This window comes from Neovison vison, chromosome 5, assembly GCF_020171115.1.
Source record: "Neovison vison isolate M4711 chromosome 5, ASM_NN_V1, whole genome shotgun sequence".
In the NCBI taxonomy this organism is placed as follows: domain Eukaryota; kingdom Metazoa; phylum Chordata; class Mammalia; order Carnivora; family Mustelidae; genus Neogale; species Neogale vison.
Genome location: NC_058095.1, coordinates 25,496,976 through 25,509,182, shown reverse-complemented (window position 1 = coordinate 25,509,182; position 12,207 = coordinate 25,496,976). Strand labels below are relative to the sequence as shown.

Genomic DNA, 12,207 nt, shown 5'->3' with positions numbered 1-12,207 from the left:
TGGCTCAGGTCATGATCTCAGAGTCTTGGGATCAAGTCCCGCATCGGGCTCTCTGCTTGGCAGGGAGCCTGCTTCCTCCTCTCTCTCTGCCTGCCTCTCTGCCTACTTGTAATCTCTGTCTGTCAAATAAATAAATAAAATCTTTAAAAAAAAAATCATAAGTGATAATAAAGGTATAAGAAAATAGGTATTCTTGCATTTTTCTAGAAGGTGATTTGTCAGTAATATATCAGGAGCCTTTAAAATGTTTATATTTGGGGTGCCTGGGTGGCTCAGTCAAATAACTGGCAAATTCTGATGTCTTCATGGTATTCCACACCAGCTATATAATAAAGGAATTAACCAGTATAAAATGAAGAAAGTTTAAGTTGCATCGAAGTTTTCAAAGTAACAGCAACAAATAACTTTACATAGCTGTTACATTTCTGATGATTTTTTTCTTTTTTCTTTTTTTTTTTAATATTTTATTTATTAATTTGACAGAGAACAGCGAGAGAGGGAACACAGCGGGGAGAGTGGGAGAGGGAGAAACAGGCTTCCCTCTGAGCAGGGAGCCCCATGTGGGGCTCGATCCCAGGACCTTGAGATCATGACCTGAGCCAACCCAACCCGAGTTAAAATATTTGAAAATGGGGGCACCTGGGTGGCTCAATGGGTTAAGCTTCTGCCTTTGGCTCGGGTCATGATCTCAGGGTCCTGGGATGAAGCCCTCCCTCCCCCCGCCCACCCACTCTGTTCAGCAGGGAGCCTGCTTCCTCCTCCCTCTCTGCCTGCCTCTCTACCTGCTTGTGATCTCTCTCTCTGTCAAATAAATAAAATGTTTTTTTTTTTATTGAAAATGGCAAATATATGTTCAGATTTATTAATTGAAATGGCAAATTTTAAATGATATGTTTGATACAGTCTTGAAATATGTACGCACAGAAAACAGACTGAGAGGTTAAATACCAGAGTGTTGATTGAGGTTGTTTTTGGTTGATTTCTAGTTTCTTCTGCATTTTCCTTTTTTTTTTTTCTTTAATAGGAAATTAAAAAAAAACTTTTTAGATGAAAAAATAAAGGATTTTACTTACCCTTTGTATATTCTAATTGCCCCTTAAAATGTTAGTTCAGCAGGAAATTTCTATGTTTAAGCTTCCTGTTTTTACAGAAAATAAAGTTAACTTCATTGAACTAGGATGGAGAAAGTAGTTTTAGATGGTTTATCAGACTTTCTTGACACTCGTAAATAGGAATCTCAGCACACTGGTCTCACGAGATGGTGTCTTCATTGTCACCCTCCTCAGCCCTGTTGAGCAGTGCTCTTTGCCTCTAGGAATAGCACGACGTAAACAAACTGTGGGTGTGAATCCTAGTGTGTGATATATCCTCTCATATATGTGAGTGTTTTTAACTTTTCTTCTCCCCTATTTTTTCATCATAACTTTTGATATTAAACCTCCATGTGTATGCCAAGCAAATATGTAGAATCATCAAATGGTACCTTCAAAACAAAACAAAACAAAACAAACCCCTGTGCTTTCTTATTTGTACTAAGACTTTTGCTTTAGCAACTGGATTCTGTGTGATCCACTTTCTTCCCTGACTCTCCCCTGTTTAATTTTACCACGGTCAAGTGAAGACACTTGATTGCCCATTTCTTTTGCTAGGTAAGTTTGGCTGCTCAATGAAGTCCTTTAAGTTCAGGCTTTTAAATAGTCTGGGATGTTCAGCAGTGACTAGAACTAGTCTTATGGAACTAGTGACCTAAGGATGTACAGTTAAAATGCAGAGAACCTGCTATCAGTCTTTGGAGGGTCATTCAAAATCTTTGTCCAGGGTGCCTGGGGGGCTCCATGGGTTAAGCCTCTGCCTCTGGCACGGGTCATGATCTCAGGGTCCTGGGATTGAACCCCACATCCGGCTTTCTGCTCATCAGGGAGCCTGCTTTTCCTGTCTCTCTCTGCCTGCCTCTCTGTCTACTTGTGATCTCTCTCTCTGTCAAATAAATAAATAAAATCTTAAAAAAAGAAAAAAAGAAAACTTTAGTCCAAAGGGCATTGCAGCTGGAGGGGAACCTAGTATGGTGTACCTGGATTGTCTGTCTGAGAGAGAGAGTTTAGTTGGACTGTTATTTCCACTGAGATCTGAAATCACATATCCACAGCATATTACGTTCCTGCTGTGATCCAGATTTACCTTTTAAACTTCTTTCTGCAATATTTTCCACATTCTTTTGAAAGAATATATGTAGCATATATAGTAGTATTGGTTTTTCCCCTGGGAATTATTTTAATGGATGGAAAAAGTTAATCTTCCAGTCTCCTGAGTATGTCTTCCTTTTATTTTCTTGGTGAAATTAATATATAATGTGTCTTTTAGGTAAATATTGCTGATTTTCAAGAGAATCAGTGGGTCACTTGTTTCCAGGAGTCTGCAGAGGCCATCATTGGACAAAGCACTGCTGATCTTGGGGAGTTAAAAGAGAAGGTTGGCCTCATCTTTTATTACTGTAACAGTTGCCAATAACACCCTTTTTTTGCTCTTTTTTTTTTTTTTTTAATTTCTTTTGAGTGTTGTATATAGTTTCTCGTTCTGATGATTGTTTAAGAGCTCATCTGATTCTTCGAATTTTGTCCACCTTGGGTATGCTAACGATGAGTAATCAAGTAATGTATAAGAAAGTGCTGTATGGGCACCTGGCTGGCTCTTTCGGGAGAGTATGCAACACTTGATCTTAGGGTTGTGAGTTTAAGCTCCACATTGGGTGTGGAGACTGCTTTAAAAAAAAAAAAAAAAAGTGCTTTAAAAATAACACTTTAGAAGTATAAGCCACTTATTTCTCCTGTTACCGTTAGCACACTACAGTTGATGGGCCTACAGTCACTTGAGAGCTGGAAGGATTCTTCTGAAGTAATCTGAAGTGCACATGTGCCCTTTAACATAATAAACACCTTCCTGAAAAGCTGAGTCAAATCCTGGGTTAAACTCACATATAAGGTACTTGCTATTCCAGGTCTTCAGAGGCAGTTCTTACAAAGTAACTTTCTTTCCTAAGATGACTATCCATTTCATTTCTATAAATTTATATTTATATTTTATTTATATTAGGTTTATTTAATGTAGGGAATAGATTACTAATTATGCTAAATGTAGGAAAGATACTCAGAGGAAATGTGTAAAGATGGGGGCACCTGGGTGGCCCATTCAGTTAAGCATCTGCCTTTGGCTCAGGTCATGATCCCAGGGGTTCTGGGTTCGAGCCCCGCATCGGGCTCCCTGCTCAGCAGAGATCTGCTTCTCCCTCTCCCTTCATCTTCTTTCTCTCAAATAAATCATTTAAAAAAATGTGTAAAGATGATCAATGAAAGCTCTTCTGGGCCACACAAATTAGCATCTAACTGTACTTCCCCCACCCCTTTTCCTCCAAATTGGTTAGGAAACCTATAAATAGAACACTAAGGAAAAACACACACACACACCACTAGGAAAAAAAAGACTTGTCATTTGGTGTGTTTTTCTTATTCTTTCCTGTCTTCATTTCGTCCATTCGGTCCCCACCCTTCCCTGACCCGCGTCTTTTAAAAATTGTGAGATCTCTGAAAATAATGCAGCAAGCCCTTTCATAGAAATAACCAGAATTGACTTTAAAGAATGATGGTATGATGGTATCTTTCCTCTGTTTTGCCTGGTTCTTTTTTTTCATATCAGATTTTAAGGCTCGAGGCAGCTTTTCAGGGTTGTTTATGAGCTTATTACCTTTGACTGTTTTTACTGCTGGTGAATGAGGACATATAGAAACGTCCCTCAGGAACCATGATATTCTTGGAGGACATGCTCCATGCTTTCTCTAATCTTGAAGAATAATGGCAACTGGTATAATTTTCTTAAGGTTAACACATCATTTTATTTACATATCTGAAAGCCCAGAGGACTTTGTGTGTATATGTGAAGTAACTTTTACAAGAGTTCTGTGTAACAAAGCCATTTTCATGTCTCATGTGGCTTGAAAAGATACTATTTACTGACATGAATGATTAATTTTATATAAAATTACTGCAAATTAATTTTATGCATATTTCTATAAAATCCTTGCTCTGATTTCTTCCCGTTTACCAGACTTTTTTTTTTTTTTTTTAATAAAAAAAGCTTAATTAGTGGGGTGCCTGGCTGGCTTAGTCAGTGGAACATGTGACTCTTGATAGCAGAGGCATGTATTCGAGCCCCACATTGGGTATAGAGATTATTTTTAAGTAAGGTAAATAAAGCTTAAGTAGTGTTTGAGGGACAAGAGAAAGAGGGAGAGAACTGTGTTTTTCAAACCTTTCCTAGTCTTTACCCACTTCATCTGCCTTCTTTACTTGCTCACAAATCACTATAAATGCAGAGACTAAGACAGTATGGCAACTTAAAGGTTTTTTTGCCTGTTTTTTTCTTTTAATTCTTTTTTTTAAGATTTTATTTTTATTTTTTAAGTTGTTTTTGTTTGTTTGTTTGTTTGTTTGTTTGTTTTGTTTACTATTTTATTTATTTGTCAGAGAGAGAGAGCACAAGCAGGGGGAGCAGCAGGCAGAGGGAGAAATGGGCTCCCTGCTGAGCAGGGACCCTGATGCTGGGCTCAGTCCCAGGAACCTGGGATCATGACCCGAGCTGAAGGCAGACATTTAACCTACTGAGCCACCCAGGCACCCCTTTAAGATTTTGTTTTTAAGTAAATCTCTGCATCCAGTGTGGGGCTTGAACTCAAAACCCTTAGATTCCATCACAAAACTTTTGAAGTTTAAAAATTGTTTTCTTTTTTCTTTTTTTTTTTTTTAAAGATTTATTTATTTATTTATTTGACAGAGATCACAAGTAGGCAGAGAGGCAGGCAGGGAGAGAGGAGAGCAGGCTCCCCGCTGAGCAGAGAGCCCAATGCAGGACTCGATCCAGGACCCTGAGATCATGACCTGAGCTGAAGGCAGAGGCTTAACCCACTGAGCCACCCAAGCACCCTAGAAATGTGTTTTCTAAGAGTGGTTTAATTTTTTTTATTATTATGGTGAAATATGCATAACATAAATTTACTTTTTTAACCATTTTTAAGTTCAGTACACTCGTTAAATACTAATTCTCCATTTCCCCTTCCTCTGGCCCCTGGCAATCATTCTACTTTCCGTCTCTGTGAATTTGGCTACTGTAGGTAGAGTATTTTAGTATTTTAATAAAATTCTATCTAAACAGGTTTTTTTTTTTATCTAAACAGTTTTATGTAATGAAATGTCACCTGTAGATTAGTCATTCCTAAGTAATTTAAACCACTGAGGGTAAAAAATTTTGAGAGAGGTTTTTCCCAGAGGTCTTTTCAAAAATATTTTTTTCTCTTGGGGTGCTTGGGTGGCTCAGTTGATTGAACCTCTGCCTTTGATTCAGATCATGATCCCGGGGCCCTGGGATTGAGCCCCATGTACAGCTCCCTGCTCCATTGGGAGTCTGCTTCTCCCTCTCCTCTGCCTGCCACTCTGCCTACGTGTGTGCTCGCTCGCTCTCTCTCTCTCACTATCAAATAAATAAATAAAATCTTAATAAAAAATTAAAAAAATATTTTATTTTTAAGTAATCCCTGAACCCAATGGGGGGCTCGAACCTACAGCCCCAAGATCCAGAGTCACATGTTTTTCTGACTGAGCCAGCCAGTCACCCTTCAAAAATTTTAATGGATATTTTCAAATGGTCTGATAGCTTCCATGCCTAAAATTTTACATTTGTTTTTGCAGAATGAACAAGCATTTGAGGAAGTTTTCCAGAATGCCAACTTCCGATCTTTCATATTCAGAATCAGGGTGAAACTAGAGACCTACAATGTAAGTGGGGTCTCCTGGGGTGCAGAAGGGTTAGCAGTGGGGAGCTGCTGTCTGTCACCCACAACAACAGTATGGTGGCAACTGTCACCTAATTGCATACTGTGGACCAGACCCAGTGCTAAACATCCTGAGTTTATTACTCATTGCCTCTTCCCAGAGCTGAGGTTGATTGTTTTGTCTGGTGTTGAGCATCTAGTGGGAAATGCTGTGTGCTCTCTTCAGTTACAGCCTGGGGGATTTTTGTTGGTGTACTGACAAAGAACTGTAAGGTATTGAGTGGACTCACTTCCATGAGGAAGTGAACCAGACAGTGCACCCTTTCTGGGCACCACACCACCCTGCCTCCAAAGGCACTGTTGAGTCCTGATGAGCGAACGAGGAGTTCTGAAAACCTCCCTGCTTGTTTCAGGGGGTCCTCACTCTGTTGTGTTATTATGCCCTAACTCTAGTACCTGCTAGTAGGGGTGTTTGTTTCTGGAGGCACTGAATGAGGGAGTCAAATGTCTGTGATAGAATGACAGAGTGAGGCGGGACCAGGGGACAACTTGAAGGTTCATGCAGCGCTCTCATGGTGCGGACGAGGAAGGTGAGGTGCAGAGAGGTTGTATCCTGCAGAGCTGAGATGGCTGCAGACCAGGCCTTCGTCCTCTGCCGCGGGTGCTTTTGCTTTCATACCACTCTCAAAACTAGCTGTGTGGCTCCAAGCAAGTGACTTCTCTTCTCTGGGCTCCTGTGTCCCCTCTGCAGAGAAAACAAAGTGACCTAGATCAGCCCGCTAAGGCCCATCCCATTTGGATTCTAAGTTTCTGAGAGCTTGGGAGCACAAAGGAAGGTTGAAGAGGGGCTTCTGTCCACGCTCCCAGCTCCGGAAGTTCCAAACGGGGCTCTCGCGGGGGATGGCTTTCTGTACTAGGATGACTGAACACTAAGTCCCGCATGCCTTTGTGTTCGCTCCCGCTGGGATCATTGAAACTCCTAAAGCCAAGGGGGTTACCACCAGCATTCTGTGCCATGGGCTTTCCTCCATTGACAGACTGCTTTTCTCTTCTTGAAGGATGAGTCTCGAATTAAGGCCACTGTGATAGACGTGAAGCCTGTAGACTACAAAGAATATGGCAGAAGGCTGATCATGAACATCAGGAGAAATGCGCTCATGTGAGAAGAAGAGCAGGGCTGATTGGGCAGAAGTTTGAAAAAGCAGAGCTGAAGTAAAACCAGTTCATTCTTCCCCCTTCTCTTCGTCCCTTCCCCCATGACATTTCCACTTGAGCTGCACGGCGCAGGTGGACAAAGCGCTTTCTTCCCTTGGGCGCGTCTTGGAGCGCGTCAGTACCCACTGATACAGGCAAAGGGAAACGGGCTCCGACAGCTGTGGTGTACACGGCAGTGGGTCAGCCGGCGGGTAGTGCGGGGCCAGTCACTCCCTCTGTCTTCGGGGTTTTGTCAGTTTTATTAAGATTTCATTATCTTCAAGCAGGAATTATGTCACAAGTAATTGACCCTAACTCTGCAGACAGTGAAATAAATTATGTAACGAGGGTTTCTGCCTCTCCCGCGGTGACACCTTCACAACGTGGGTTCCCTTCTCAGGACGGGGAGCCTAGAGGGGGTCATGCGGAAGCCATACTTCAGTGAGTGTGTCTTTCTGGAATTCAAAGCCTCTCTCATTCTGGAGGTGCCATATAGTTGTTAATGCTTGGAATGGCAATAGGGTAGAATTATTAATCAAAGACATATCTTTTATATCTGAAGAATATCCCTTCTTCAGGGTTTAATAGACTGAGTCAGATGGGTCTGATATTAATCAAAATTGTCTCTTCTGAGGAAAGCTGATAAGCATTGACTTGCTGTCCCCCAGGGACATCCAGGCAACTACAAAGCATTGCTTTAGTTTTCACTTCAGTTAATGTTGCATTTTGGTTGGCGGATGCATACTTTTTCTACCTGTACATATTTCTTGCATTTGTATGTTTCCTTTCTTGACTAAAGCTCTGTTAAATAGAAGGGATTTTGAAGGAAGAAGCCCTTTGTTTCCTCTGCTTTGTTTTAATAAACAGAATATTCTCTTCATGTGAATCCTACTTTCTTTGAATGCAAAGGGTTCTTGTAACTGGAAAGCAATTAATTAGCCTTCATAATAAATGTTCACTTGGGGGAGATGTTAACTCATTACAGACTCAAAGATCAGTCTGAGGCATAGAGATCACTCATCCTAATGTTTGCGACCCGAAAATGCATCTTTTAAAAGAATGAAAACCCTGCAAACAAAAAGCCATTGTGCTCCAGAATGCTGATCATCGGGCACTTTGGGATCTTATTGATGTTTACACAGCATTCTAACACCAACCAGGCTCTGAAATGTGTACAGACAGTGAGCTAGTAAGAAAACAGTAATTATGCTACTGGGCCTTTCAGTCAGCAAGAGCATGCTTGCTCTGTGTGTTCCTAATCACATTAATTATCTATCCGGTTGCCGCGACCCACCACTAGGCATTGGCTGCACATCTCTCTCCCTGAGCATCCAGGCGGTGTCGCAGTCCGCCTGGCCAGGCAGGTGCGACATACAGCGGCCCATCGTGGAGCTGGAGAGTGATGACGGCCTGGCCATTTTGTCCTCACCTGTCTTCTGTCCAGAGGCAAGTGGCCAGCCCTAAGCCGGATGACTTCTGTTCCTCACAACAGACAGGGTCTCTCTCAGGCCTGCTGATAGTTTGGGCACATCCCAGCCTCGGTCGGTGGTCATTGGGCTGCACTTGCCTATGGGGCTGAGGCTTCAACCATTTTTATGGAAGCTCTTTTCCGCCTGACCCCTTATCAAGCACTGACTAGAAAATTACAGTCTTTGGCACAATTCTGGATTGACAAATTGTGGGTTGGAAGTGGTAATCTAGCTTTCAACCCAGTTACCAGTCTCACATTCCACTCCTCCCAGCATTCCCTATGTTCATGTTCACAACGGCTCTCCCTTGTGGGTAGTGAGTTACCCTGACACATCTCAGGACCACTGGACCCGGCGTCAGGTGTCCTCAGTGGCTGGCGAATCCATGGGCCATTCTGGGGGAGGGCGGCTCCCTGGAGAGAGGACGTTTAGCAGATTTCCCTACTAAAAATCAGATCACCAGGAGAGGAGCATCAGAATTGGCTCCACTGAGTTAGGCTTTTAAGAGATCTAGGTCCCTGAGGATGGCCTAAATAGATTCTGGCCCGCAGTTCTTGGAATTCTCTTGGATATGGTTTACCCCAAAAGGCTGTTCATGTTCTATTTCTCATCTTTCACTTTGAGATCAATGTTTACTTTGTGTACACCATGACATCAGCGTTAAGCAATTAGGAAAAAATCTAATCATTTTGCCTTCATTTAAATGGTTCTTGGAGTTCCTCCAGTCTTATTGTGAAAGAGGCAAGGAAAAAAAAGGCAATAATCTGATTTCTGTCCATATTTTCAGTGTTTTATGCTTTCCATTAAAGCCTTGCTAATCTCTAGTGTGCTGTTCATTTTTGAACTACAGGGTCAAAATTTCCCCCCTCCCCCACCTTTTTTTCCCTGAGTGGCCTGTCTTGGAAAAGTATAAATAATATTGATCGTGGTATTTAATACACTAATGAAACCCGTGCCTATTGACTACATAATTAATATACTGTCTAAAAGTGAAGTTTGGTAGCCCAGTGTATAAAGGTTTATATTGACTTGTGTTTCTTTGGCAATATGCCTTCTAAGATTTTATTTATAAAAAGTAGAACAGTGGGGGGGCACCTGGGTGGCTCACTGGTTAAAGCCTCTGCCTTCGGCTCAGGTCATGATCCCGAGGTCCTGGGATCGAGCCCCGCATTGGGCTCTCTGCTCAGCAGGGAGCCTGCTTCCCCCTCTCTCTCTGCCTGCCTCTCTGCCCATTTGTGATCTTTGTCAAATAAATAAAATCTTTAAAAAAAAAAGCAAAACGGGGGTGCCTGGGTGGCTCAGTCGTTAGCCTGCTGCCTTTGGCTTAGGTCATGATCCCAGGGTCCTGGGATCGAGCCCCGCATCATGCTCCCTGCTAGGTGGGAGGCCTGCTTCTCCCTCTCCCACTCCCCCTGCTTGTGTTGCCTCTCTCCCTCACTCTCTGTGTCAAATAAATAAAATCTTTAAAAAAAAAAAAAAAAGGAAGTGAAACAGGTTGTTGAGTCTCCTTTCCTTTTCACTCATTAGAAGGCCACTGCTCCCCTAGTAAATTGATTGTTTCCTTATATCAGAGGGTTTCTACCCCATCCCCATCCCCACCCCCACCCCATAAAACGTGGTTTGTTTTTCTTAGTCTCATAATCCACTCTTGGTAGAGTTCTGGCTTTTATAAACACTTTTGGAAATAATCAGCTTTCCTCAAAAGGGATAGAATTTAGATGTTTGATTTTCATTTGTTGAAAAAAACCTTAACTAAGTACATTTGTTATTAATCTATTGAAAAGGAAAGGAATAGGGTCTCTTCGGCCCATTGATTATCTCTTACATAAGTAATCCATGTTTGTTATAGAAAAACAACCTACAGATAAGAAAAAGAAAATTACCCATAATCCTACAAATCACCAATAACCACCTGTGGAGCTGACTTTTCTAGGCATACATGCATATAAATGTAGTTTTAATTGAAATAGGATTATACTGTGTACACTATTCTGTAAGACTTTTCTCCTAGCACTCTAGGATGGACATCTTTTCTGTTTCAATAAAAGTAGATCTGCATAATTTTAATTGGTATTTGGCTGTGTGGATATGTATATTTATTGAGCCAATTCACTTGCTGGATGTTTATATTCCCCAATTATTTTTAAATTTTATTTTTGTTAAGATAGAATTGGCGTATAATGTTTCATTTTAGAGTTACATATACTTCCTAATTGCTATCATAAACCCAGTATTTGGGGTGCCTGGGTGGCTCAGTTGGTTAAGCATCTGCCTTTGGCTCAGGTCATGACCCCAGCATCCTGGGATCGAGCCCCACATTGGGCTCCATGGGGAGTCTGCTTCTCCCTCTCCCTCTGTCTGCCCCTCTGCCTACTTGTGTTCACTCTCTCTCTCAAATGAATTAGGGGCACCTCAGTGGCTCAGTGGGTTAAGCCTCTGCCTTCAGCTCGGGTCATAATCTCGGGGTCCTGGGATTGAGCCTGCATTGGGCTGCTTGGCGGGGAGCCTGCTTTTCCCTCTCCTTCTGCCTGTCTTTCTGCCTACCTGTGATCTCTCTGTCAAATAGATAAATAAATTTTTTGAAAAAACAAAAATAAGGGGCACCTGGGTGGCTCAAATGATTGAGGCTCTGCATTCAGCTCGGGTCGTGATCTCAGGGTCCTGGGATCGAGCCCCACATCGGGCTTTCTGCCCAGCAGAAAGCCTCCTTCCCCCTCTCTCTGCCTGCCTCTCTGCCTACTTGTGATCTCCGTATGTCAGATAAATAATAAAATCTTTTTAAATAAATAAATAAAATCTTCAATAAAAATAAAAATAAAGGGCGCCTGGGTGGCTCAGTGGGTTAAGCCGCTGCCTTCCGCTCAGGTCATGATCCCAGGGTCCTGGGATCGAGTCCCACATCGGGCTCTCTGCTCAGCGGGGAGCCTGCTTCCTCCTCTCTCTCTGCCTGCCTCTCTGCCTACTTGTGATCTCTATCTGTCAAATAAATAAATAAAATCTTTAAAAATAAATAAAAATAAAAATAAACCCAGTATTCAATGGGCAGGGACATCTATCCTTTGTGGCACTGTGAAAATGTCTGCCTTCTCCATTTGTTGGGTTAGCTTTTCTGATGGCTTTCTCCGTGCCTTAGCCCAGTGATGACGGCTCTAACTCTGTGTGCCATCAAAGGCTGGCAGGTGATTTGAACAGGTCCTAGAATCCTCTGGAGCAAAAGCAGGTAGATGAATGTAGGGAGGAGAGAGAAAAGGAAGGCTCCCAAGCCATAGATGTTTCTACCCCACCTACCACATGGACAGAGCTGTAGCTCTGAAAAGGCCGAGATCCTCTAGATTTCTGCTAGTGTGGCAGGAACAGCCTCTTGAGAACACATTTAACTTGCTTTATCAATCAATATATGCCAATGATTCTTCATCAAAAGCTCTTAGTTAATGATTATTAAAGCTTTTAATTGTATTTGTGATGGCGGCTTTCTTGTCAAGAAGAGTATGGGAGCACTTGTCTCCTTTGCCTGTGCTGTCCTCCTTGTTTACAAGTGATTTGAAATTAAGATACCTCGTCCCGGGGCACCTGGTTGGCTCAGTGGGTTAAACCCTCTGCCTTCGGCTCAGGTCATGATCCCAGGGTCCTGGGATCGAGTCCCACATTGGGCTCTCTGCTCAGTGGGGAGCCTGCTTCCTCCTCTCTCTCTGCCTGCCTCTCTGCCTACTTGTGATCTCTGTCTGT

The 12,207-nt window shown here is 42.4% G+C and overlaps 1 protein-coding gene across 1 annotated transcript in view; it reads left to right on the top strand.

Annotated features, from left to right (window-relative positions):
• Nucleotides 1-7,892, top strand: part of RPA1 (replication protein A1) — a 75,179-nt gene extending 67,287 nt beyond the window's left edge. The window contains exons 15-17 of the mRNA XM_044248163.1: nucleotides 2,362-2,469; nucleotides 5,736-5,822; nucleotides 6,877-7,892. Of these exons, the coding sequence (XP_044104098.1) occupies nucleotides 2,362-2,469; nucleotides 5,736-5,822; nucleotides 6,877-6,981 (300 nt within the window). The 3' untranslated portion in view covers nucleotides 6,982-7,892. The remainder of the gene's footprint in view (nucleotides 1-2,361; nucleotides 2,470-5,735; nucleotides 5,823-6,876) is intronic.
• The last annotated feature ends 4,315 nt before the right edge of the window (nucleotides 7,893-12,207 follow it).